The sequence below is a fragment of the Miniopterus natalensis genome, chromosome 8 (assembly GCF_054644295.1).
Source record: "Miniopterus natalensis isolate mMinNat1 chromosome 8, mMinNat1.hap1, whole genome shotgun sequence".
Taxonomy (NCBI): domain Eukaryota; kingdom Metazoa; phylum Chordata; class Mammalia; order Chiroptera; family Miniopteridae; genus Miniopterus; species Miniopterus natalensis.
This window is the reverse complement of record NC_142088.1, coordinates 50,324,128-50,350,298: the sequence shown is the minus strand read 5'-3', so window position 1 is coordinate 50,350,298 and position 26,171 is coordinate 50,324,128. Positions and strand designations below refer to the sequence as shown.

The window sequence follows — 26,171 nt, the reverse complement described above, 5'->3', positions numbered from 1 at the left end:
CTTCATTCATGCTAAGTAAAATAAGCCAAACACAAAAAGACAAATATTGCATGATTCTATCAATATGAGGTATTATGAGGTATCTGTAATAGTCAAATTCAGAGAGACAGAAAGTAGACTGGTGATTACCAGAAGATGGGGGAAAGAGGAAATGACAGCTATTATTTAATGGGTATAGAGTTTCAGTTTCGCAAGACAAAATAAGTTCTAGAGATGGTGCTGATGGCTGCACAACACTGTTAATATACTTAATGCCACTGAACTGCACACTCAAGAATTGTTAAAGCGTAAATTTTGTTATACATATTTAACACCTTAAAGAATCAATGAATGTGAATGCAGGCAGAATAATGGCCCCACAAATATGTCCACATTCTAATCCTGGAACCTGTGAATATGTTGCATGGCAAAGAGAATTAAGGCCACAAAGGAATTAAGGTTGCTAATCAGATGATTTTACAATAGGAAATTATCCTAGAATTTCCAGGGCACCCCAATTTAATCTCATGATTTCCACCTTGCTGGCCAGCTATTTCAAGCCAGAACTCACCCGCATAGCCAGCTACTTTTCCATGACCAATCAGCAAGGTGTTCAAAATTACTTAATATAAGTGCAGACAAGAGTTATCTCGTGACCGATCAGCAACGTTTGGACGTGGAAACGTGTGTGTACTCATGACTAGTCAGCAAGGTGTTAAAAGCATAAGAGGAAGATAAGAAAGTAGGTCAAAGAGATGCAACCAACCATTTCTGAGTTTGAAAGATGGAGAAAGGCCACAAGACAAGGAATGTGACAGACTCTAGAAGCCAGTGCATAAGTTTCCTACTGCTTCTATATCAAATTAACCCAAACTTAGTGACTTAAAATAGCATGATATATTATCTTATGATCTACAGATCATAACTATGAAATCAGTTTCACTGGTGAAAATCGAGGTGTCAGCAGGGTGGCATTCCTTCTGAAGGCTCTAGGGGAGAATGTGTTTGCTTGCCTTTATTTTATTAGCTTCTAGAGGCTCACAGTGCTGCATCACTCCAATCTTTGCTCTGTTGTCACATCTCCTGTGACCTTGACTCCTACCTCCCACTTTAACTTATAAGGATCCTTGTGATTACATGGGTATACCCAGATAATATAGAAGAATCTCCCCATCTATAGGTCCTTAATTTAATCACATCTGCAAAGCCCTTTTTGCCATATAAGGTAATATTCACAGGCTCTGAGGATTAGGGCATGGACATCTCTGGGAAGCCATCATTTTGTCTACCATGGTTGGGAACAGCCCTCAGCTTACAGCCAGCAAAAACACACACACAAAAACAAGGGCCTCAGTTATACAATCACAACGAATTGAATTCTACCAACAACCTAAATAAGCAGGAAATGGATTCTCCCCTTGAGCCTCCAGAAAGGAACAGAACCTGCCAACACCTTGCTTTTAGCCTGTGAGATCATACTGAACTTCTGACCTACAGACATTTTGTTCTAAGCCACTAATTTTGTGGTGATTTGTTAGTGCATCAACAGAAAACTAATACAGTTATCTATCATATTATAAGCTAAAGGAGAAAAACATTATTTCAATGGATAAGCATTTTTTAAATTTTCAGCAACTTGGGATAGAAGGGAACATCTTTAACTTGATAGAGGGAGCTAACATCTTAGTGGTGAAAGATTGACTGCTTCCCTTAAGAACAGGCTAAAGTAAGAATGTCTGTTCTCACCTTCTTTTCAACATTGTACTGGAAATCCTTGTTTGGTGTAATAAAGAACAGGGAGGTGAGGAAGGGAGAAAGCAGCATTCCAGCCTGAGTACACAATGAGGCTAAAGCCAGTGGAAAAAACAAAGTCTCAGACACATGAACCCGCCTTCCCCCAGCCCATCACACGGAACCTAGTAGAGGCAACCAGGACACCTCAGATAGTACAATGAGGCTGGCAGCTTCTGGTTACAAAAAAACAGTGCTGGGAACTCACAGGCCTAGAGGCACATTGCCCACCACCTCACCATGGGTGTGGTGTCCTGAGACTGAGATGACCCAGTCACAGAGGGACATCTATCTCCTCAGGAATATGGGACATTTTCAATGGCCAAATAACCCATCAGCTACCATGAATAACCAAGGAAACAAGATAGGTCAGAAAGAAAATGAAAAGTCTCCAAAAAACAAACTCAAAGACATGGACGACTGTGATTTAAATGACAGAGTACTCTAGACTGCAGTTCTGAAAACACTCAATGAGATACAAGAAAACTCAGAAAGGCAGTTCTATGAGCTCAGGAATAAAATCAACAAATAAAAGGAGTACTTTAAACAAAGACACTGAAACTATAAAAAAGAACCAAACAGAAATTTTGTCGCTGAAGACCTCAGTAACTGACGTGAAGAATGAATTCAAGCCTGGAAGGTGTGGCTCAGTGGTTGAGCATTGACCTAGGATCCAGGAGATCGAGGTTCAATTCCCAGTCAGGGCACATGCCCGGGTTGCAGGCTCGATCCCCAGGTGGGGGCGTGCAGGATGCAGCCGATCAATGCCTTCTCTCATCATTGATGTTTCTATCTCTCTTCCTCTCCCTTCCTCTTTCTGAAATCAATAAAGTCTATTAATTAAATTTTTAAAAATGAATTCGAGAACTTAGGAAACAGAGCAGACTGGATGGAAAAATTAGTGATCTTCAAGATAGAAATCTAGAAATGACTCATGAAAGAAGAGAGAGAATTCAAAGTTTTTAAAAAAATAAAAAGTCTACAGAATTATCTGCCTCCATTAGAAAGAGCAATATAAGAATAATGGGTATGCCAGAAGAAAAAGAAAGGGAGCAGGGAACAGAGAGCCTATTCGAATATTGAGAATTTCCCAAACCTATGGAATGAGCTGCACCCTCAAATCCAAAAGGCTAACAGAACATCAATTATCTCAATGCAAAAGACCTTATTTAAGACATATTAAAACTGTCAAAAATTAATGACAAAGAATTCCAAGGCGGCCAGGGGGAAAAAAGACTATAACCTACAGAGAAAATCCCATAACATTATCATCGGATTTTTCAGCAGAAACCTTATAATCTAGGAGAGTGGAGTCAAATATTCAAAATATTGAAAGAGAGAAATCACTAGCCAAGAATAATATATCCAGCAAAGATATTCTTTAGATATGAAGTAGAAATAAAAGCTTTCCAGACAAACAATAGCTGAGGAAATTTACCACCACAAGACCTGCATTACAAGAAATGTTGAAAGGAGCCCTTCCACATGAAACAAGATGATAAAAAGACACAAAACTGTAAGATGACAGACAGAAGCAGGAAATTGCAACCCTATTTCAAAACAGAGTATTAAATAATTATAGCATAAAGGTTAAAGGGAGTAAAAACAATTTTTTACAAAAGACTATAGCTTCTGCAATTTGGAAATGAATGCACAGCATAAAAAGGGACAATTTGTGACAATGAAAACAAAAAAGGGGTGAGGGACAAGGACTGAACTTGCACAGGCAAATGAAGATGCAATCAGAAAAAAAAAGGACTATTGTATGTATGAAATTTTTTGGTTTTTTGCATAAACCTCATGGGAACCAAAAAATTAAAATGTAGAACTAAAACATGTTAATATATATTAAAAAAGAAACAGGGAAAATATCACAGACCACCACCAAACAAAAATAGCACACAGAAACTCAGGGAGAAGAAACAACGGAGATACAGAACCACCAGAAAACGAAAGGTAAAATGGCTGTAAAAATCAAGCCTGAATGTAAATGGACTCAAAAGGCACAGAGTAGAGGGATGAATTAAAAAACAGGACCCAACTATATACTGCCTTCTGGAAACCCATCTCAGCTACAAGAAGAACACAGACCCAAAGTGAAGGGGTGGAAGATGATACTCCAAGCAAATGGCATCCAGAGAAAAGCGGGTATAGCCCTACTTTTATCAGACAAAATAGATTTCAAGATAAAAGAGGTAAAAAGTGACAAAGATGGACATTTTATAATGATAAAGGGGACAATTAATTAAAAAGACATAACATTTATCAATATATGCACCTAACCTGGGAACATCAAAATATATAAAACAATTACTAACAGAGCTAAAGGGAGAAACTGACAAAAATAAAATGATAGTAGCAGATATAAATATCCCACTGACAGTAATGAGATCAACCAAACAGAAAGTTAACAAGGAAATAGCCTAAAATGACACATTAGACCAAATAAACATAATTGATATTTACAGAGCTTCACATCCCAAAATGACAGAATATACATTTTTTCTTACATTCATATGGAACATTCTCAAGGACAGACCATGTGTTGAGGCACAAAACTAGTCTCAATAAATTTAAGAAGACTGTAATATACAAGCGTATTTTCTAACTACAACATTATGAAATTGGAAATTAACTATAAGAAAGCTAGAAAAACCACAAATATATGCAGATTAAACAGCATGCTACTGAACAACTATTGTATCAAAGAAAAAATAAGATAAAAAAAATACAGAAACTAATATGGCAATACAACATATCAAAATTTGGGGGATGCAGCAAAAATGGTACCAAGAGGGAAGTTTATTGAATTATAGGCCTATCTCAAGAAACAAGAAGAATCTCAAAAACCTAACATTTCACCTTTAAAAACTAGAAAAGAACAAATCCCAAAGTTGGTAGAAACAAGGAAATAATAAAAATTAGAGCAGAATTAAACAAAATGAGAACGAAAAGACAATAGAAAAAAATTAATGAAACAAAGAGCTGGTTCTTTGAAAAACCAAATTTGACAAACCTCTGACTAGACTCACCAAGGAAAAAAGAGAAAAGACTCAAAGTCAGAAATGAAAAAGGAGTTACAATGGACACCACAGAAATAAAAAGGATTATGCAATAATACTATGAAAGGTCATATGCCACTAAATTTGATAATCTGGAATAAACAAACTTTTAGAAATATATAACCTTCCTAGACTGAACCGTGAAGAATTAGAAAACCTAAAAGACTGATCAACAGTTAGGAAATTGAAACAGCAATCAAAAACAAAAGTTCAGGACCAGTTGGCTTCACTGATGAATTCTACTGAACATTTGAAGACTTAATATGTATCCTTCTCAAACTCTTCCAAAAAATTTAAGAGGGAATATTTCTTAACTCAATTTATGAGGCCAACATTACCCTGATACCAAAATCAGGCAAGGTCAACATACGCACACACACACACAAATTACAGATACCTCTGATGAACATAGATGCAAAAATCCTTAAAAAAACAAAAAGACTTAGCAAACTGAATGCGACAATACATTAAAAAGATAATACAAATGCCCTGGCCGGGTGGCTCAGTTGGTTGGAGCATCAACTCAACACACCAAAAGGTTGTGAGTTTGATCCCCAGTCAGGGCACACACCCGGGTTGCAGGTTCAATCCCCAGTCGGGGCACGCCGGGGGGGGGGGGGGGGGGCAACCTATCCATGTTTATCTCTCATTAATGTCTCCCTAAAATCAATAAGCATATTCTCAGGTGAGGATTAAAAAAAAGACAATACAATCAACTGGGGTTTGTTCCAGAGATGCAAGAATGGTTCAATATATGCAAATCGATTAATGTCATAAACCACACTAACATAAAAGATAAAAATCATATATCAATAGATGCAGAAAAAACATTTGACAAGATATAACACCCATGTATGCTTAAGGCACTCAATAAAATGGGCACAGAAGAAAAGTGCCTCAACCTAATAAAAGCCATATATGATAAACCCTCAGCAATTATCACTCAATGGTGAAAAACTGAAAGCTTTTCCTCTAAGATTAGGAACAAGACAAGGATGGCCACTCCCACCAATGTTATTCAATATAGTACTGAAAGTCCTAGTCTGAGCAATTAGGTAAGAGAAAGACATAAAGGGCATCTATATTGGGAATAAAAAAGTGAAACTGGCACTATTTACAGATGGCATGATTCTGATAGAATAGGCAGTTAGACAGGCATGAGCAGAGCAGGAACAAGAGGCCAGGTACGCAATGTCATCAGGAGGAAAGTCCAGGGTGCCTAACAGTGGGAAAAACTGGGAAAACAAGTATTATAGGCTAGGACTTTACCCCCAGGGTGACCTTTCCACCCCTAGCATGTCACTACTCATGCAGTTTAGACCCTGTGACATTTCATGTTGCTCTTCACGCAATTTAGACACCTTTAGAGGAGGAACAAGGGGGCCAGAGAATAGCCATATATGATTCCAATACAAGCCCTAACACAACCACTCCCTTAAGCATTAAGCCCCCAGGCCACTGAGGTCCTGATCAGCCTCAAATAATCTTAGGAACAAAGTCTTGGATCTGTTGACCGGGGATAGAGTTTTGGTCAAACTAGAGATAACATCCAGGCCTCAGTTGTGCTTCAGTTCCAGGCCAAGACAAAGTGAAACCATAGCTGAAATCAGGACCAGATGCAATGACTAATGAATGACCCCGTACCCTAGGGCCAACCAATCAGTAGAGACCACAACTCTGAAAGGACACCCCTGGAAAGCTGATGAATATTCTCTTGAGATCCTCCCCTGAGACCTCCCCTAAAATCCCTGCCTTTGGAAAACAGATAAAAACCATTAAGACAAATGACCCAGTGCATGGTCACTCTCTTGAGCATGCATGAGCCTTTCCCCCTCTTCTTTTCTCAGGTGCTCTAAATATATTTGCAAACCATACTTCCAAAATATAGAAAGAACTCATACAACTCAACAACAAAAAACCAAATAATCCAATTAAAAAATGGGCAGAGAACCAAAACAGGCACTTTTCCGAAGAAGACATACAGATGGCCAAGAGATGTATGAAAAGATGCTCAACCTCACTAGCAAACTAAACCACAATGATATACCATCTAACTCCTGTTAGAATGGCTATTATCAATAATACAAATAACAAGTGTTGGAGAGGATGTGGAGAAAAAAGAACCCTTGTTCACTAATGGAGGGAATGTAAGTTGGTGCAGCCTCCATGGAAAACAGAATGGAGGCTCCTGAAAAAATTAAGAGTACAACTACCATATGAGCCAGCAATCCCTCTTCTAGGTATCGATCCCCCAAAATTGAAAACACTTATGCATAAAAGATATATGTACCCCTATGTTCACTGCAGCATTCAAAAGCCAAGTCATAGAAACAATTTAAGTGTCCTTTGATGTCCTTTGATGAGGTAAAGATACTAGGAAAAGAAAAATTTACTGCCTCCCTAGCAATATAAGGAATACAATTCCAAACAACCATTAAACTAGCCAAAATAGAGTTATAAAATTGAGTGATCACAAAACTGGAAAAACAGATACACTTAAATGTATTGCTAGAAGCATTGAAAATTTTTTTTATAGAAACAATCTAATAACAGATTTAACAAAAACTATCAAGACTGTTCTTTTTCATGTTCATAAAGTATTCTTTCATTGGTTAATTCTGACATGGGCACACATGTCATGAAAATAACCCTAAGTAACGGTACAGCAGAAAGAAAGGAGAGTACCAAGACGTGCAGCACTATTTACAATATAAAGATTAGCAAACTCATACAGACCAAATAGTAGAAGAGTCAAACAAAATGTAGCATAGAGCCACAATGGAATAAAGTTATTAAAACTGAAATTATGTAGACTAAGTTAATATTTAGCAATATGTATATAATGTTTTACACAAAAATTTAAAAACAGTGTAATATGGATTCACTGATTACAACTATGTCAAGTATGTGTGTGTTTATTGACAAAGATTAGAAATTAATATGGAATCATGCAACTTTATCATCTTCACATTCTTAAACATAAGTGCTCTGGATAGTCAATCCTAAAAACCCAATATTTTTTACTTTACATTCTAGTAACTATGCATTTCATGAATCTAATGCTTATAAAACTCAGTCCATTTATCTCACATCTTATCCAAGTGTACTCCATCCAATTTTATGCATGAAGGAATAAAATGTACAATAGTTCATCTCAAATCTAATGAGTTTATGGCCGACATGAAAAAATGCTCAGCGTCACTAGTCATCAAAGAGATGCAAATTAAAACTACAATGAGGTATCGCCTCACACCTGCCAGAAAGGCTACCATCAACAAATCAAGCAAGCACTGGTGAGGGTGTGGAGAACGGGGAACCTTAGCACACTGCAGGAGGGAATGCAGACTGGTGCAGCCACTATGGAAAATGGTATGGAGATTCTTCAAAAAATTAAAAATTGACCTGCCATTTCGCCCAGAGATCCCATTTCTGGGAATATATCCTAGGAATCCTGAAACATCAATCAGAAAGAATATATGCACCCCTATGTTCATAGCAACATTATTCACAATAACTAAGATCTGGAAACAGCCCAAGTGCCCATCAGTAGATGAGTGGATAAAAACACTGGTACATTTACACAATGGAATACTATGCAGCTGTAAAAGAGAAGGATTTCTTACCCTTTGCAACAGCGTAAGTGGACCTGGAGAATATTATGCTGAGTCAAATAAGCCAGTCAGAGAAAGACAAATATCACATGATCTCACTTATATGTGGAATCTAATGAACATAATAAACTGACAAACAAAACAGGTCCAGAGGCATGGATACATGGAGGGGGGGGAAGATGGGAAGAGATTAACCAAAGAACTTATACACATATATATGCACAGCCAATGTACACAGACAATAGTATGGTAAAGGCCTGTGGTAGTACAAAGGCTGGGAGGAAGAGGGCCACGGGGGGAAATCGGGGGGCATCTGTAATACTGTCAACAATAAAAAATAAAAACTTAAAAAACTACTCACAAGAAATAAAAGAGGAATTTTGAAATTTTTCCACATTTAAACAAACTTCTGTGAGTGTCTACATTATTTATTTGCTTAGAACACACACAGTATGCCCTGAAACCTTAGAAGAACATCACACATACCTGATGCGATGACAGGATCTTGCATAAGCTCCCTAGTGATTGGACATATGAATTCATCAGGAATTTCAGAAGAAAGGGTTTTCTGCTTTGTCTTGAGCTCTTCGATTTTCCTCAGAACTTTACTACGGAGCCCTAAAGATTCTAAAAAGAAATTACTCTGTTAGGACTGGAGAACTACTGATAACCTTGATGCAAATCTTTAGCACATAGAGTAAGATTTTATCTACTACAAGCAAAAATCTTCAGATATACTATTTACCACATTGAACTGTTTTCTTTATAAAACCTTGCATGAATTTTTGTACTATAGAATACTGTGTGGTTAATATAAATCGGCAACTAATAGACTGTTTATTCTAAACAATCTTAGATTCTGAAAGTTCCTCAAGAATTTTAGATTGCTGAACACTACTATATGACACAAATTCAGAAAAGGCTCATTATTACCGGCTAGACAACAAAAAAAATGCCCAAAAATAATTTTAAAAATTTATCTTTATTATTGAAAGTATTACAGATGACCCATTTTTTTTCCCCATTGACCCCTTCTACTGAGCACCCACTCCCCGCCCCAGGCCTTCACCACACTACTTGTGTCCATGGGTTATGCATATCTGCATATAAATTCTTTGGTTAATCTCATTTAAAAATTTTTTTAATTTTGTTGTTGAAAGTATTACAGAAATCCCCTCTCTTCCCCCATTGATCCCTCTCTACCTGGCATCCACCCCACCCCCAGGCCTTCCCCATACCAATGTCTGTGGCCATAGGTTATGCATATAAACCTATAAGTTCCTTGATTAATCTCTCCCCACCCCCGCCTTCCCTGAGATCCCTCAGTCTGTTCCATGCTTCTATGTCTCTGGATATTTTTTGTTCATCAGTTTATTTTATTATATTCCCCATACGAGCAAGATCATGTGATATTCGTCTTTCTCTGACTGGCTTACTTTGCTTAGCAGAATACTCTCCAGTTCCATCCATGATGTCCCAAAGGTTGAGAGATCCTTCTTTTCTACAGCTGCATAGTATTCCATGGTGTAAATGTCCCACAGCTTTTTTATCCACTCATCTACTGATGGGCACTTGGGCTGTTCCCAGATCTTAGCTATTGTAACTTGTGCTGCTATGAACAGAGGGGTGCATAAGTTCTTTTTGATCAGTGTTTCGGGTTTCTTAGGATATATTCCTAGAAGTGGAATCACTGGGTCAAATGACAAGTCAATTTTTAATTTTTTGAGGAAACTCCATACTATTTTCCTAAATGGCTACACCAGTCTGCATTCTAACCAGCAGTGTACTAGGGTTCCTTTTTCTCCACATCCTCACCAGCGCTTATTTATTGATTTGTTGATGGCAGCCATTCTGACAGGTGTGAAGTGATACCTCTTTGTGGTTTTAACTTGTATCTTTCTGATGATTAGTGACTTTTAATATTTTATCATGTCTCTTGGTCATCTGTATGTCGTCTTTGGAGAAGTGTCTATTTAGGTCCTTTGCCCATTTTTAAATTGAATTGTCTTCCTTTTGTTAAGTTGTATGAGTTCCTTATATATTTTGGATATTAACCCTTTATCAGATGTGTCATTGGTAAATATGTTCTCCCATACAGAGGGGCCCCTTTTTATTTTGTTGGTTTCTTTTGCTGTGCAGCAGCTTTTTATTTTGATGCAGTCCCATTTGTTTATTCTCTCCTTTGTTTCTCTTGCCTTAGGAGATGTATCGGCAAACATATTGCTGTAAGAGATGTCTGAGATTTTGCTCCCTAGGATTTTTCTTCTAGGATTTTTATGGTTTCATGTCTTACATTTGTCTTTTATCCATTTTGAGTTTATTTTTGTGTATGGTGTAAGTTGGTGGTATAGTTTCATTTTTTTGCATGTACTGATCCAATTTTCCTAACACCATTTATTGAAGAAACTGTCTTTACTCCATTCTATGTTCTTACCACCTTATTCAAATATTGAGTGTAATGGCTTGAGGGTCGATTTCTGGGTTCTATGTTTTGTTCTACTGATCTATATGTCTGTTCTTGCACCAGTACCAGGCTGTTTTGATTACAGTGCCTTTGTAGTATAACTTGGTATCTGTGATCTCACCAACTTGTATTGTGATCCCACCAATTTTGTTGTTCTTTCTCAAGATTGCCATGGCTATTTGGGGTCTTTTTAGGTTCCATGTAAATTTTCGAAGTGTTCATTCTAGATCTGTGAAATACACTGTTGCTATTTTAATAGTGATTGCATTGAATTTAGATTGCTTTGGGTAGTATGGCCATTTTAATGATGTTGGTTCTTCCAATCCATGAACAGGGTATATTCTTCCACTTGTTATATCTTCCTCTATCTCTTTTTGCAATGTCTTGTAGTTTTCTGAGTATAGGTCTTTTACCTCCTTGGTTAAGTTTATTCCTAAGTATCTTAATTTTTTTGTTGCAATGGTAAATGGGATTGTTTTTTCAGTTTCTCTGAGTACATTATTGGTGTATAAAAATGCCATCGATTTCTGGGTGTTAATTTTGTATCCTGCTACATTGCTGAATTCATTTATTAAATCTAGCAGTTTTTTGGTGGAGTCTTTAGGATTTTCTATGTACAATATCATGTCATCTGCAAATAATGACAGTTTTACTTCCTCCTTTCCAATTTGGATACCTTTCATGTTTTCTTCTTGCCTGATCACTGTGGCTAAGACTTCCAGTACTATTTTTGAATAAGAGTAGTGAAAGTGGACACCCCTGTCTTATTCCAGTTCTTAGGGGAAATGCTTTTAGTTTTTGCCCATTGAGTATGATGTTGGCTGTAGGTTTGTCATATATGGCCTTTATTATGTTGAGGTATGATCCCTCTATTCCCACTGTGCTGAGAGTTTTTATCAAAACTGGGTGGATTTTTCTGTATCTATAGATATGATCATATAATTTTTGTCTTTTAATTTATGTGATGTATCATATTTATTGACTTGTGAATACTGTACCAGCCTTGCATCCCTGGAATAAATCCCACTTGGTCATGGTGTATGATCTTTTTAATATACTGCTGGATCTGACTTAATATTTTGTTGAGGATTTTAGCATCTATGATCATTAGGGATATTGGCCTGTAATTTTCTTTGTAGTGTCTTTATCTGGTTTTACAATTAGGCTAATGCTGGCCTCGTAAAAAGAGCTTGGAAGTGTTCATTTCTCTTGGCTTTTTTGGAATAGTTTGAAGAAGACAGGTGTTAGTTCTTCTTTGAATGTGTGGTAAAACTCCCCTGTGAAGCTGTCCGGGCCAGGGCTTGTGTGTGCTGGGAGCCCTTTGATTACTGCTTCAACTTCATCAGCAATTATCGGCCTATTCAGGTTTTCTGACTTCCTGATTGAGTTTTGGAAGGTTGCATTTTTCTAGTTATTTGTCCATTTCACCCAGGATGTCCTGGTGGTGTATAGTTGTTCATAGTATTTTCTAAAATCCTTTGTACTTCTGTTGGGTCAGTTGTTACTTCTCCTCTTTCGTTTCTGATTTTGTTCTTTTGGGTCCTCTCTGTTTCTTGATGAGTCTGGCAAAAGGTTCATCAATCTTGTTTATCTTTTCAAAGAACAAGCTCTTGGTTTCATTGATCTTTTGCATTGTTCTTTTTAGTCTTAACATCATTTATTTCTGCTCTGATCTTTATTATTTCCTTCTACTTACCTGGGCTTTTCTTGTTCTCTTTCTAATTCTTTAAGTTGTAGGATTAGAGATTCTATTAGAAGTTTTTATTTTTTGAGGTAGGCCTGTAGTGCTATGAACTTCTCTCAGGACTGCTTTCATTGTGTCCCATAGATTTGGGGTTGTTGTGTGTTCATTTTCATTTATTTCCAGAACATTTTTTATTTTTCTTCTTTCTTTGGTAACCCATTCATTGCTTAATAACATGCTATGTGTTTGAATGTTTTTTAGTGTTTTTATTATAGTTGATTTCTAATTTCATGCCACTGTGGTCTGAGAGGATGCTTGATATAATTTCAATCTTCTTGAACTTGTAGACTTGTTTTGTCCTAACATCATGTGGTCTATCTTTGACAATGTCCCATGTGCACTTGAGAAGAATGTATATTCTGCAGCTTTGGGGTGGAATGTTCTGTAAATGTCAGTTAAATCCATCTGATCTAGTATGTCACTTAGGGTCACTGTTTCCTTTGGATTTTTTGTCTAGAAGACCTATCCAGTGAAAATAGTGGGGTGTTAAAGTCCCAACTATGATTGTATTGCTGTGGGTCTTCCTTAAAGTCCTCCAGAAGTTGGTTGTTTTAATAAACTTAGGTGCTCCTATATTGGATGCATACATGTATATCAGGGTTATATCCTCTTGTTGGATTGATCCCTTTAGTGTTATGTGGTGACCTTTCTTGTCTCTTGTTATGGTCTTCATTTTGAAATCTACTTTGTCTGATATGAGTACTGCTGCCTCAGCTTTTTTTTCCCCATTTCTATTTGCATGGATAATTTTTTTTCCATCCCTTCACTCCCATCCTGTGTGAGTCTTTTGTTCTGAGGTGGATCTCTTGTAGACATCATATATTTGGGTCATGATTACTTATCCACTCAGCCACCCTATGTATTTTCATTGGAACATTTAATCCATTTACATTTAAAGTTATTGATAGGGACTTATCTATTGCCATTTCTTTATGCCTATGTTTCTCATTTTCTCTACTTCAACTTATTACAGCCGTCCCTTTAACATTTCTTGCAATGCTGGTTTGGTGGTAATAAATCCCTTTAGCCTTTGTTTTTGTCTGGAAAGCTCTTTATTTCACCATTTATTTTGAATGATAGCCTTGTTGGATAGAGTAGTCTTGGTTTCAGATCCTTGTTTTGCATTACCTCGAATAATTCATGCCATTCCCTTCTGGGCTGTAGAGTTTCTGATGAGAAGTCAGCTGACAGCCTTATGGGAGCTCCTTTGTAGGGAACAGATTGCTTTTCTCTTGCTGTCTTTAATATTCTGTCTTGAATTTTTGACATTTTAACTGTGATGTGTCTGGGCATGGGCCTCTTTGGATTCTTCTTGCTGGGGACTCTCTGTGCCTCCTAAACTTGTGTGACTTTTCCCTTCACCATGTTAGGGAAGTTTTCTGCCATTATTTATTCAAACAGATTCTCTAACCCTTGCTTACTTTCAACGTCTTCTGGCACTCCTACGACACGAATATTTTTACATTTTATGTTGTCCCACAGCTCCCTTCAACTGTCCTCCTGTTTTTTGTTTTCTCTTTTTGGATCTCTGATTTTTTTTCTACCCTAATTTGCTGATCTGATCCTCAGCTACCTTTAATCTGCTGTTTATTCCTTCCACTGTATTCTTTATTTCTGTTATGTCATTCTCCATTTCTGGTCATTTTGCATAGTTTTCATATTTTTTTTCATGCTGTTGAGCATCCTTATAATCAGTATTCTAAACTCTGTATCTGATAGATTGCTTATCTCCATTTCACTTAGTTCTTCTAGAGAATTCTTTTGTTCTTTCATTTGAAGCTTTTTTGTCTCCCCATTTTGGCTGCCTATTTAGGTTTGTTTCTATGTATTAGGTAGACCAGCTAGGACTCTCAGTCTTTTTGGAAGGTCTCTGGTACAGGCCCATGTCAGATGCTGTGACTGGCCTTGAGTACCCTGTTTGGAGCTATCAACAACCCAAGGCTTGAGGTCTCCTCTGTTGAGGCTGAGTGCATTTGGATAGGGCCAAGATGCACACCAAAGTCTGCATTTCCAAGGCCCAGGTCCAGAGGCAGATCAGGCAAAGACTCAAAGCACTCTGAAGTCTGCCTCTGCCTGCAGGCTGATTAATCTGATTCACTTAATGAGCCTCAGGCTCTAGAAAAATCCACACAGTGGGGGTAGGTTTTCCAGCAGGGTGGGGCAATTGCTTCCCCCTCAGATAAAAGTTTCACAGAAGGTAAATGTCTGCCTCTGCAGTATGGGGGAATGACTTAGCACAGGAATCCAGAGGGGTGCCCTCTGAGCTCTATCTCCAGAGCCCACAACCCTAGATTCTCCTCACACAGCTCCAGTCCACTCTGCCCTCCCTCTGCTGGAGCCCAAGGTGAGTGACTGCACATAAAGTTTTGTGAATTGGCTCTTTAAGAGGATGCCTGCATTCCCAGCCATCTCTTGCTGGCAGATAGAAACCTAGCTGCTTTTCATAGTCAGATGTTATGTGGGCACCTTTCTCAGTTCTGGTGCTCTTGGCTGGGAAGCCCAGCCTGGGGTTTAGGCCCCAGAGTCCTCAATGGGAACCCCCCACAGCTGAGATATCCCACTGGACCTTCAGCTGCTGCCTGTGGAAGCCCAGCCAGCCCTCTTGTGCCTCCGCACTTCCTACCAGTCTCTATGTGGTCTCCATTTTCCTCCTCGGTTATGAGGGTGCTCTCCACCTCATCTTCAGTTGCAGCTGATTATTCAAGACTGTTTTTCTGTAATTTACTTGTAATTCCAGTTTGGTCCCGGGAGAGTGTCAGTGTAGCTTCCACTCAATCCACTACCATCTTTAATCTCCGGTTAATCTCATTTTTAAAGATTTTCATCATAGTAATGTAAGCAACAGTATGGTGATTACCAGAGGGAAGAGTAGGAGGAGGTAGAAGAGGGTAAAGGCAGATAAACAGTGATGGATAGAGACTTGACTTGGGGTGGTAAACACACAATACAATATAAAGATGATGTAATGTACAATTATACATCTAAAACCTATATAATTTTATTAACCAATGCTACCCCAATAAAAAATTCCACTTCTGTTTTGAAACTTTATGAAATTGGATATATTATTTGCTGATTCTCATATGAATCAATCAAATAAAGTTCATCTAAGACTATACACTTAAGTTTCATTCGTTTGTATTTTTACTTTTATCTTAAGTTTTAAAAATTCTTAATTTTTAATTTCAGGAAGTTTAGTTAAATGTTTATAACAAGATGACAGTTCTACTTTAGGTGGGAGGCGTTTGGGGTGCCTTGGGTAGAAGAAAAGAATTCCATTTCAGAATGCCCAATAGTTCCTATGAAAAGCCGCATCAGCTTTCTTTCTGTTGATGTTTATACACACCTCTGAAACGACTGCAGACACCTTTTCAAGGATGTTTGCAAAACATCCTTGGAAGCTAAAGAAAGTGTCTGCCTTCTAGTTAGAGGGCAGATGTGTTTCCAGGTTAAGTAAAAAGATAATGTCTTCCTCTTGGTCTGGTTTGCTAGCAATCCCCTTACAAGGTTGGCAGGGGTGGGCCGGTGGGGGCTTAAGGTTCCTCAGCTGTGACATCAACACACACTGGCCCCACAAGGCTTACGGGGAAAGGGGAATAGATTTGAACATGAAGCTCATGCTGCCTACTGTGCCATAAGCTGCTTATGTTTATTTGGACTCCTTGACTATATCTAAGGAAGTGCGACAAGTCAACCTAGCAGCTGCCTGCCTCTTAGGAACTGCTCACGGCTTTCCTGAGACTTCTTTCCTATGTAATTCACTGAACCAAACTGAGGATCTCTTAAACAATTTTTTAAAAGCACCACAACATGTTTATAATTAGACAGTAGTCCTCTCATTTAAAGGGATAATTATACAACATCTAATAAGAAAAGGATATAAAAGCATTTAATATTCTGAAAAACAAATACATTTCCCATTCTGTCAAAAATATTATCCATTTGCTAATATTTATAATAGAGAATATAGAAAGCCTATTTCAAAACGTTCCAAATAAGAAAAAGTAAAATTGTGTGTTATCCTTGTCCAATTTTAATGTCCTGTTTAAAAAGGGAAGCAGTTACCAAATCAAATGCACAGAACTTAACCAGAAAAGAACATTCCTTTTTGTGACTGGGGGTTGGAAGTGTTGTTAAACTCAATTGCTCAGAAAGAAAGGACCCTTACCAGCTAAGATGGGCGATATCTGACTATACAGGCATGCCTCTGAGACACTGCAGGTCCAGTTCCTGACCAGGGCATAATCTTTTTGCCAGCAGAGGGTCTTGCCTTTAATTAGTAAAAAACGCAACGTCTATGAAGCGCAATAAAGCAAAGTGCAACAAAACGAAGCACAATAAGATGAGGTATGCCTGCATATACCACAGCCCTGAAAAGGCATCTAGTTCTTAATAAGATGACAAGTTAAAAGGCCAGCAGCTCCTATACCCTCATCTCTGAAACTTACCCACCCCTAGAAATGCTCCACAATTAAGAATTGACGGAGTCTGGACACAACCATCAAAAATAGAAAATACAACTTTGAAAACGTGCAAGGAAACAGAGGTAACTGGGTTCCAAAGTGGGGGATGGGAGATACAAGCTAACAGCACATATCTGTATCCATAAAGGGGAAAAGAGACCTCTCTACTTGTCCCCTTCATTCTCCCCAAATTTGTCCTATAAGATCGCTGATAAAGTAGCAACACCCAGCCCAGCAGGCTGGTTATTGAATCACCTCTTCACACACCCTCCCCTGAGGGAACAATAACACAAACAAAAGTGCAGTTCTCAGAAAAAAATTTTTAACTACTTTGGAGTTTTTAAAAATTAACTAAAAAACAAACAAACTTCTGATTAAGAGAAAATAAGTAAACCTAAAATCTATAATCAGAAAGAAAAGAAAAACAGGGCTACATGTACAGTAGGGATTTTAGAAAGGATTTAGAGGAGATGGTGGTGGGAACGGTATAGCTTTTTAGTTTAATTCCTCTGAATCCCCACATAAAAACAGAAGACTAGAGAGCAAAATCAAATCCCACAGACATTTCCAACAAAACATGGTAGCAAGGTATCCTCATGAACCCCACAATAGTGTAAGTAGATGACAACAAACCACCATCTTCCAGAAGACGTGAGGTTGACATCTGTGTGAAAGGAAACAACAGGATATCTGATGGGCCTGAGGAAAGGAAACCCCAGAATGCTCAACACATACTCGCTGGAGGGTGCGGATGCCAATTTAACAGCAGCAGCTGAGCCCACTCCAGTAGCAAGACAGCCCACAATAACTAGATTTGAAGAGACTGTTTCACCTTAATCATATATAAAGAAAAAAACGGTAAATGTTCTATGACTTAACAACATAGGCAGTGAGGCAACAAGTAAAAATCTGTATCAGGAATACTGCATTACTAGGAATTGAAATTTGAAACTTTAAAAATCTGATGATGTTAAGACAGTGGATGTAATAAAGTTTAAAAAAGCATTTGATATCATTTAATTTTAAATTAGAAAATAAAAATCTCATGTGCTTTTATGGTTTCTTGGAAACAAGAGCAGAAAGTAAAGGGAATTCTTTTCAATTAGGAATCTATGATTAATAATTATTTCAATATTAAGTGTAAGGACTGACAAGTTATACCATAGTTCCTTGGCATCCAAGTTTCTATATTATTTCATTGCATTTTGTAATAGTCCTGAGGCCCAGATATAAGCGGAAGCCATAGTGCAGATGAAAGTGATGTGGCTAGTAAGTACACTTACTGCTTGCCTAGCATCACATCTTAGGGACTTTCTTGCACTTCAGTTTTCAGAGTTTATGCCTTTGGAATGAGAGATTAAATGCTATAGTTGAGTTTACAAATTCATGAACTCGGAAATGTCTTAAGACATCTCTCTCTCAATGTCAAGGATCTTTTGTATCTGTAATCTCTGGACATTCCTTACGCAAATGTAGTACTACATAGAAGAAGTTATTTCCTACCTAAAACTGTACGTCAATTGTACCCTTAGTTTTCATTAACACAATCCTAGAAAATGACTACTATCCTAGGTTAAAGCAGATATTCAAGTCTATAGAAAGTTTCTTAAGTGTATATCTATAAAAGGCTCAGTGAAAAAATATTTGACAGACTGCTTGATTCCTTAAAAATAACTTTTTTAAGTGTCAAACATAATAGATATACTACTCTGGTCTCTAACATTCTAATATACTTTAATGCACAATTAATCAACTTTAATGTACAATTAATATACTTTAATGCACAATTAATCAACTTCCTCCATATGATGAATGTTAAGTGAATTCATATTCATATTGACATAGGAACTGCTTTAACAGTTGTAGTACAAAAGGCAAATATAATTTATTATCATATACTCATCAGTTTGCCTCATCACACACTTTTTTTCTAGAGCCAATTTCAACTCTCTATTACTCCAATTTAGTGTTTTGAAGAAAAATCTGCTTTTCTCAAAATTCAAAACAAAGAAATTTACCATGGCTTAAAGTAGCACTTACAGAAGATTAAAGTCAGTCTCTTAATCCTTTAAAATTTTACAAAAACATTAAAATACTTCATTCGAATATAAAAAAAAAATGTCCCAGTCTATTTACTAATTCATTGTGTTTAATTTGTTGAGTTTCCAAATCTTAAAACACAAACACAAAGCAGATTCCTTATTTACTAGAGAATGTGCAACATTTTTGTTTCCATTCATGATGATTTTCCTAATTCAGCTCTTAGGCCACAAAAGAACTTACTTAAATTGTATTTCTATTTTGGCTTGGGCCTGATACTTTCAAAACTTATTTCACACTTTAAAATGATTGTAACTACTAAACCTGACACTCGTCCTTCAAAAACTATTTCATGTCATTGAATCCTGTAAGAATTTCTTAATCTTTACTTATCTGGCTATCAGAATAGAATTCCATCACTATTCATTATTTTTACTATGATTCTCTTGTGTTTCCAGACATTGTTTGTTGAAATCTGAAATCATTTTTTACCTTGTCAAGTGTTTCTGCGTGAAAGGTATTATTAAGAATTATTGTGAGACAGTAATGAGAAATCAACTAATGCAGACATTAAATTCACCAAGAACATACAGAAAAACTACACTGTATTACCTACTTTCAGGAAGAAAGAACAAATTATAAAGCAAATATGTTATTAAAGATATAAAAATAACTTTCACAGTAGGGCCTGGGTACAAAACCACCGAACCCTAAGTATTTTCACAAAATCGGCATTCTGTTAACTTCTTAAAAGGCCATAAGCCTCCAAGAGATTTAAATAGGTTCTTTACTATGTAAGGCAAGTATAATACTATACTTTCGAATTGTCTTCTATAACAAACACTGTTATTTGGCTCTTCATTAACAAATCTCGCTATGGATATCCTATTTCCTAAGCTTTCTGGTCAATTAAGATTTTACTATAGCATATTGATAACAGTGTCTGGTTATTATATTTATTAGATCATGACGCTAAGACTTCAAACTGTTTTTGATAAGGATCTAGTATCCAGAATAAACAACTCTTACAAAATCAACAATAAAAAGACAAATAAACCAACTTAAAAAGGACAAAGGCTCCAGACAGACATTTCTCCCAGAAAGATATACAAATGGCCAAGAAAAGATGTTGCATGTCATTAGATAAATGCAAATCAAAACTACAAAGAAATACCACTTCACATCTACTAGGATGGCTGTAATCAGGAAGACAGGTAATAATGGGTGTTGATGAAGGTGAAGAAACTGGGATCCTCGCACAATGCTGGTGGAAATGAAAAATGGTACAGCTGCTTTGGAAGAGAGTTTGGCAGTTCGTCAAAATGTTAAATGTAGATTTATTCTATTCCTAATTATACCCAAGATAAATGAAAACATATTCACACAAAAACTTAGACACATATGTTCATAGCAGCATCACTGATAACAGCAAAAGTGGAAGCAACCTAAATGTCCATCAAGTGATGAATGAATAAACAAAATGTGGTATAGCCATAGCCATACAATTCAGCCATAAAAATGAATACTTACACACACAAAAACATGAATGAACCCTGAAACAATTAGGTAAGTTAAATAAAGAAGCCAGATAACAAAAGGCCACATATTTATTGTATGGTTCCACCTACAAAAAATGTCAAAAAAAGGCAAATTCATAGAGGAAAAAAAATAGATTAGTGGTTGCCAGAGGCTAGAAAGAGACTGGGGCTCCTTTGGAGGGTCAAAAATGTTCTGAAATTAGGTAGTAGTGTATATACTAAAAACTACTTAATTTTACACTTAAGAAAAAGTGACCTGAACACTAAAAATTACAAAAAATTGTTGAGCCCTAGCCAGTCTAGCTGAGCAGTGGTTAGAGCATCAGCCCGTGGACTGAAGGGTCACAGGTTTGATTCTGGCCAAGGGCATGTACCTCGATTGTAGGCTCAATCCCTGGCCCCCGTGGTCAGGGGAGGTGTGGGAGGCAACCAATTGATGTGTCTCTCACATGGATGTTTCTATCTCTCCCTCTCTTTCTTCCACTCTCTCTGAAAAGCAATGAAAAAAATATCCTCAGGTGAGGATTGGAAAAAAAAAAGAAGTTGTTGAAAGACATTTTAAAAAGACCTGAAAAATCAGAAAAATATCCTGTGCTTATGGATTGGAAAATTTAATATTGTTAAAATGACAATAATCCTCAAATTGACCTACAAATTCTATATAATCCCTGTTAATACCACGTGGCTTTTTTACAGAAATCAAAACTTTGCATAAAATTCATATGGAAATACAAAGAATCCAGAGAAGCAGATCCAATCTTGAAAACAGAACAAAGATGGAATACACACTTTTCAATTTCAAAACTTAACTACAAATCTACAGTAATTAAGACAGTGTGGCACTATTAGAACAGATAAATAGATCAATGAAACAGAATTAAGAGTCCAGAAATAAACCCTCACATTTATGGTCAATTGATTTTCAAAAGGGCACCAAGATAATTCAAAGGGGGAAAGAACAGTCTTTTCAACAAATGGGGCTGGGAAAATTAGATACCCACATCTAAAAGAATGAAACTGGACTCCTACTTTATATTATTCATAAACATAAAGTCAAAATTGATCACACACCTAAATCTAACAGCTAAATCTTTAAAAATCATAGAAGAAAACATAGGTGTAAATCTTTGAGACTTGGGATTAGGCAATGGTTTCTTAGATATTAAACCTACAGCACATGTATCAAAAGAAAAAACAGATAAACAGGACTTAATCAAAATTTAAAACTTTTGTGTAGTAAAGGGAGAAAATATTTACAAATCATATATCTGATAAGAGTCTAGTACCCAATATATACAAACAACTCAATAACAATTCTCCAAAGAAGACATACAGATGGCCAACAAGCACACTATTCATCAGGAAAATACATATCAAAACCACAGTGAGAAACCACTAGGATGGCTATGATTTCAAAAAGCAAACAAGTGTTGAGGATATGGAGTGAGAATGTAAAATAGCACAGCTGCTTTGGAAAATTGTCTGACAGTCCCTCAGAAGTAAGCATAGAGTTACCATCTGACCTACCAATTCCATTCCTAATTATACATCCAAGAAAATTACAAACAGATGCTCACTCAACTTGTACATGAATTTCCTAGCAGCATCATTCATAATAAGCTGAAACAATCTAAATTCAATCAACTGAAGAATGGATAAGCAAAAAGTGATAAATTTATACAATGAAATATTATTCAGTCATGAAAAAAAATGAAGTACTAACATATGCAATAACATGGATAAACCTTGAAAACCTTCTAAGTAAAAGATGCCAGACACAAAAGGCCATATACTGTATGATTCCATTTGTATGAAATGTCAAGAATAAGCAAATCCTTAGAGACAGAAAGTAGATTAGTGGTTGCCAGGAACTAGAGAGAAAGGGAGTAAGGAGTGACTGCTAATAAGCATGGCGTTTCTTTTTGAAGTGAGGAAAATGTTTGAAATTAGATAGTGGTGGTAGTTGTACAGTTCCATAAGTATACTAAAAATCACTGAATTATACACTTATAAAAGGATGAATTTTGTCATATGTAATTATATTTCAAATTTTAAAATGTTTTTTTAAATTAATTTTTTAAACTGAATTTATTGATTGGGGTAACATTGGTTAATAAAATTATATAGGTTTCAGGGGAACAATTCTATAATTCATCTTCTGTATATTGCACTGTGTGTTCACCACCTCAAGTCAAGTCTCCTTCCATCACCATTTTTACCCCCTTCACCCTTTTACCTCCCCCTGCTCCCTTTCCCCTCTGGTAATCACCATAGTGTTGTCTATTTGACTATGACGTTTTTGTTTGTTTGCTTGTTTTTGCTTAATTCCTTCACCTTTTCACACAGCACCCCCTAAAATAACAGTTACATGGTGGCTTAAGTTACCTAAACATTTCTTTTCCATAATCCAGCGATTTTCAACTCGTGTGTTGCAAAAATTTAGAACATGCAATGCATGAACAGTCAGGAGCACTGACCTCTTTTCCCTTAGGCTGTGATACAAAAAAAAAAAAATGACAACAGCTAACACAATAATAGCTGTCCATTGTGAATGAATCAAAATTATACCTATTTTTTTTTTTGTCAGATCAGCAAAAAGTACACTTTTTGGTGTGCCGCAGAGTTTTAATAATTAGTTTATGAGTGCCATGAGATGAAAAAGGCTGAAAATCACTGCCATAGTCTGATAAAAATATATTGTCCTATATACAAAGACATAACCTTTCACTAATCTTACCAATTTTCAAATCATCAGCCAGACTTTCTTTTGTAAGATTCAACAATTCTCTCCCATCAATGTTATTCATTTTGAAAATACCAACGAGGTCTTTTAAATCTTGTGCACAAAGCCACGTTGAGACATCATCTTCGGACCAATCTTCAGTAAACTGCCTCAGTTGATCTTCTGTGCTCCTTGCTTTAAAAACAAACAAAAACCCCCACAAACAGGCAAGTGAAATAAGGCAAGTGAAATAACAACAAACAAAAGAAAAAAACTGTTTCCTTTATAAATTAAAAAGTAAATAAAATATCCTTAACTCTGTATTTTACTACTTTAACATCCCTTTAAAATTTTCAGAAAATCAAATAGCATGTGTATTTAAAGCATTATTTAATACATTAAATACTACTTTTTTACTAAATAAAAACAATGCTTCTTTATTATATAAAATTCTTATGAGGAAAAGAATTCTATTGGCTCTATCATCTGCATATCAGCACCACTATTTGGTTACTTCTGGCAGTGATAAAAATAAAAAATAAAAACTCTTAAATTATGTTAGCATTGCTTGATGATGCCAAAAGTAAAACCAACAAAATAAAACTATAATTTCTATTTTGTTCACAGGCTATATTTATCTGAAAAATGAGTATGGAGGATAAATAAATAGCTTACAAAACTATGGGAAATATGATATACATGAATGTGCATCCAAAGTATTTATCGACAGTTTTAAATTAGGTCAATGACTTTAACACTGTCTTCTCTAAAATTAGTTTTAAATTATATTAAATATGGATGTATACTTTATACTGAAGAAAGCAATGTTAATAATTTGCCAGGAAAATACTCAATTTCTGATTTTAATGGTGAACAAGGTTGTACTGGGTTACATATGATGTCCTTACTAACCTTGGCAAAGTGTTTCCAGGTCAAACTGCCAGATGTTCACTCTTTTGTCCATTGAACCAGTAGCAAGTAAAAGGATATGGGGTGCAAAGGCACAGGTTGTGACATACCTAGTTAATAAAAACAACTATTATGTATCCTCAGGCTAATTTTTAAATTATATTAATACAAAGTAAGGTTAAGTTCAGACCTGGTATGCTGAGTCAACGTGTGAAGTATATTCTCAGAATTCTGAAAAAACAAAAAACAGCTTTGCATTTACTCAGGCAAAAGTTACTAATAAAAACTTGTTTGACATAAGTGATTTATATACTCTGTATTTTAATATTATTAGTCACTAATATAGGCTGAAACTTTACCCAATGAATAAAGAATAGCATCTATACCTAATTATATTATCAGGTACTTATTTCACTCTTTCTTAATTATCAGCACTATTGTCTACTGGCCGCTTTCCTATATAAATTTTTAGTATAATGTACTCTTGTCTTTTGCCAATTTTTTTGAACTTATTAATAGTAACCTAAACATCTATTACAGGAAAGAATTTGTATTTTTGCTATAGCATTTGACTTGTACCCACTGTAGGACCATGAGTAGAAATTAGTCACTTAGATTCTGAGCCCACTTTGCTGGCCGTCCAGCATCAAGATGAATATAACAGACTCATATACATATTTTATGGAGAACGAATTCTTTTTCTAAATTTAAAAATCTCATTACAATTTCATCAGAAATATTAAGGACCCACTTCTCCTGATCTGAGTTTTCTTTCTCATTTCCTTCCAGACTCAATGGTCTGAACTTCTACATGGAGGCCTACTTTAGATTCCTTGCTTGACCCACTCGCTTTATCTGCATCTCCATTTCATTTGCTGGCACAGCTACAGCCTGAACTCAATCACTGTAAGTCTTTCCTCAACACTGACTTCTCTTGGAGAGTATTTTCATTAACTACATCTTCACTATATGTAAAATGTTCATTTTTCTTCATATTCATGCAACCTGGTCTTTATTCACATGGTTTTACCAAAAACTCCCATTTTTCCAAAACCATTGTAACCTACTCTTCCTTGCACTGGTCTCTAAATCTAGCCAGGACTCTAACAGTGGTTGGCCACTGTGGGCTATACCCTCACATACCTGGGATAAACATTCATTCTTTGTTGTTATGAAAACCTGGTATAAAATTTTAAGAATAATTTATATAAATGATCTTTTGGATATCGGTACTCTTTAAATCAGTATTTTCTTTGATCAGATTAAACATCAGTCCATCTTAAAATCATAATTGAAATATTTAAAGACTCATCCCAGAACCAATACCTTACTTGCATAATTATTTTAGCATTTATGAAAATGTTTATATTATATTCTTGGGCAACCTAAACAGAAAAAAGGGTGTACTTTTTTTTTCATCTTCCCTAACTTGAAGTTCAATAGCTTAATAAACATACTTTACACAGATCACACATGCAAGATTTTGAAATACTTACAATGTCATACACTATGACAGACTTATCCACAGATCTTTAAAAGAAAAAAAAAAAAAGCAAAAAGTTCTATAAAAACAAAGTATAGCATTTATTAGTATTTTAAAATCATTTCAATAACTTTAGAAAAAGCTGAAATATTGATATACAAACATTTAGAATATACTCTTTATTCATATGTATAAACTTTTATTCAAAACAGTTCATGCCATATATGAAATTTATCAGAAAATTATCCACTTTATTAAGCAGTAGCATATGTTATTTATACTCTTAGCCTTACAGAGAATAAGTATTTGTCATGTATAAATAAGACGCAATTCCATATCAAGTTAGTAACTCAAAGGGAAAAACC

The 26,171-nt window shown here is 36.0% G+C and overlaps 1 protein-coding gene across 3 annotated transcripts in view; it reads right to left on the bottom strand.

Moving 5' to 3' along the window:
* Positions 1-26,171, bottom strand: part of LOC107541990 (bromodomain adjacent to zinc finger domain protein 2B) — a 294,279-nt gene that overhangs the window by 13,258 nt on the left and 254,850 nt on the right. For 2 of the 3 annotated variants that reach the window (XM_087819833.1, XM_087819832.1), the window contains 5 exons: positions 25,820-25,853; positions 24,514-24,554; positions 24,327-24,433; positions 23,430-23,609; positions 8,930-9,070 (listed from right to left, as the gene is read on the bottom strand). In XM_087819833.1, coding sequence (XP_087675959.1) covers positions 8,930-9,070; positions 23,430-23,609; positions 24,327-24,433; positions 24,514-24,554; positions 25,820-25,853 — 503 coding nt within the window. The remainder of the gene's footprint in view (positions 1-8,929; positions 9,071-23,429; positions 23,610-24,326; positions 24,434-24,513; positions 24,555-25,819; positions 25,854-26,171) is intronic. The other variant, XM_016218463.2, reaches the window with a different exon arrangement.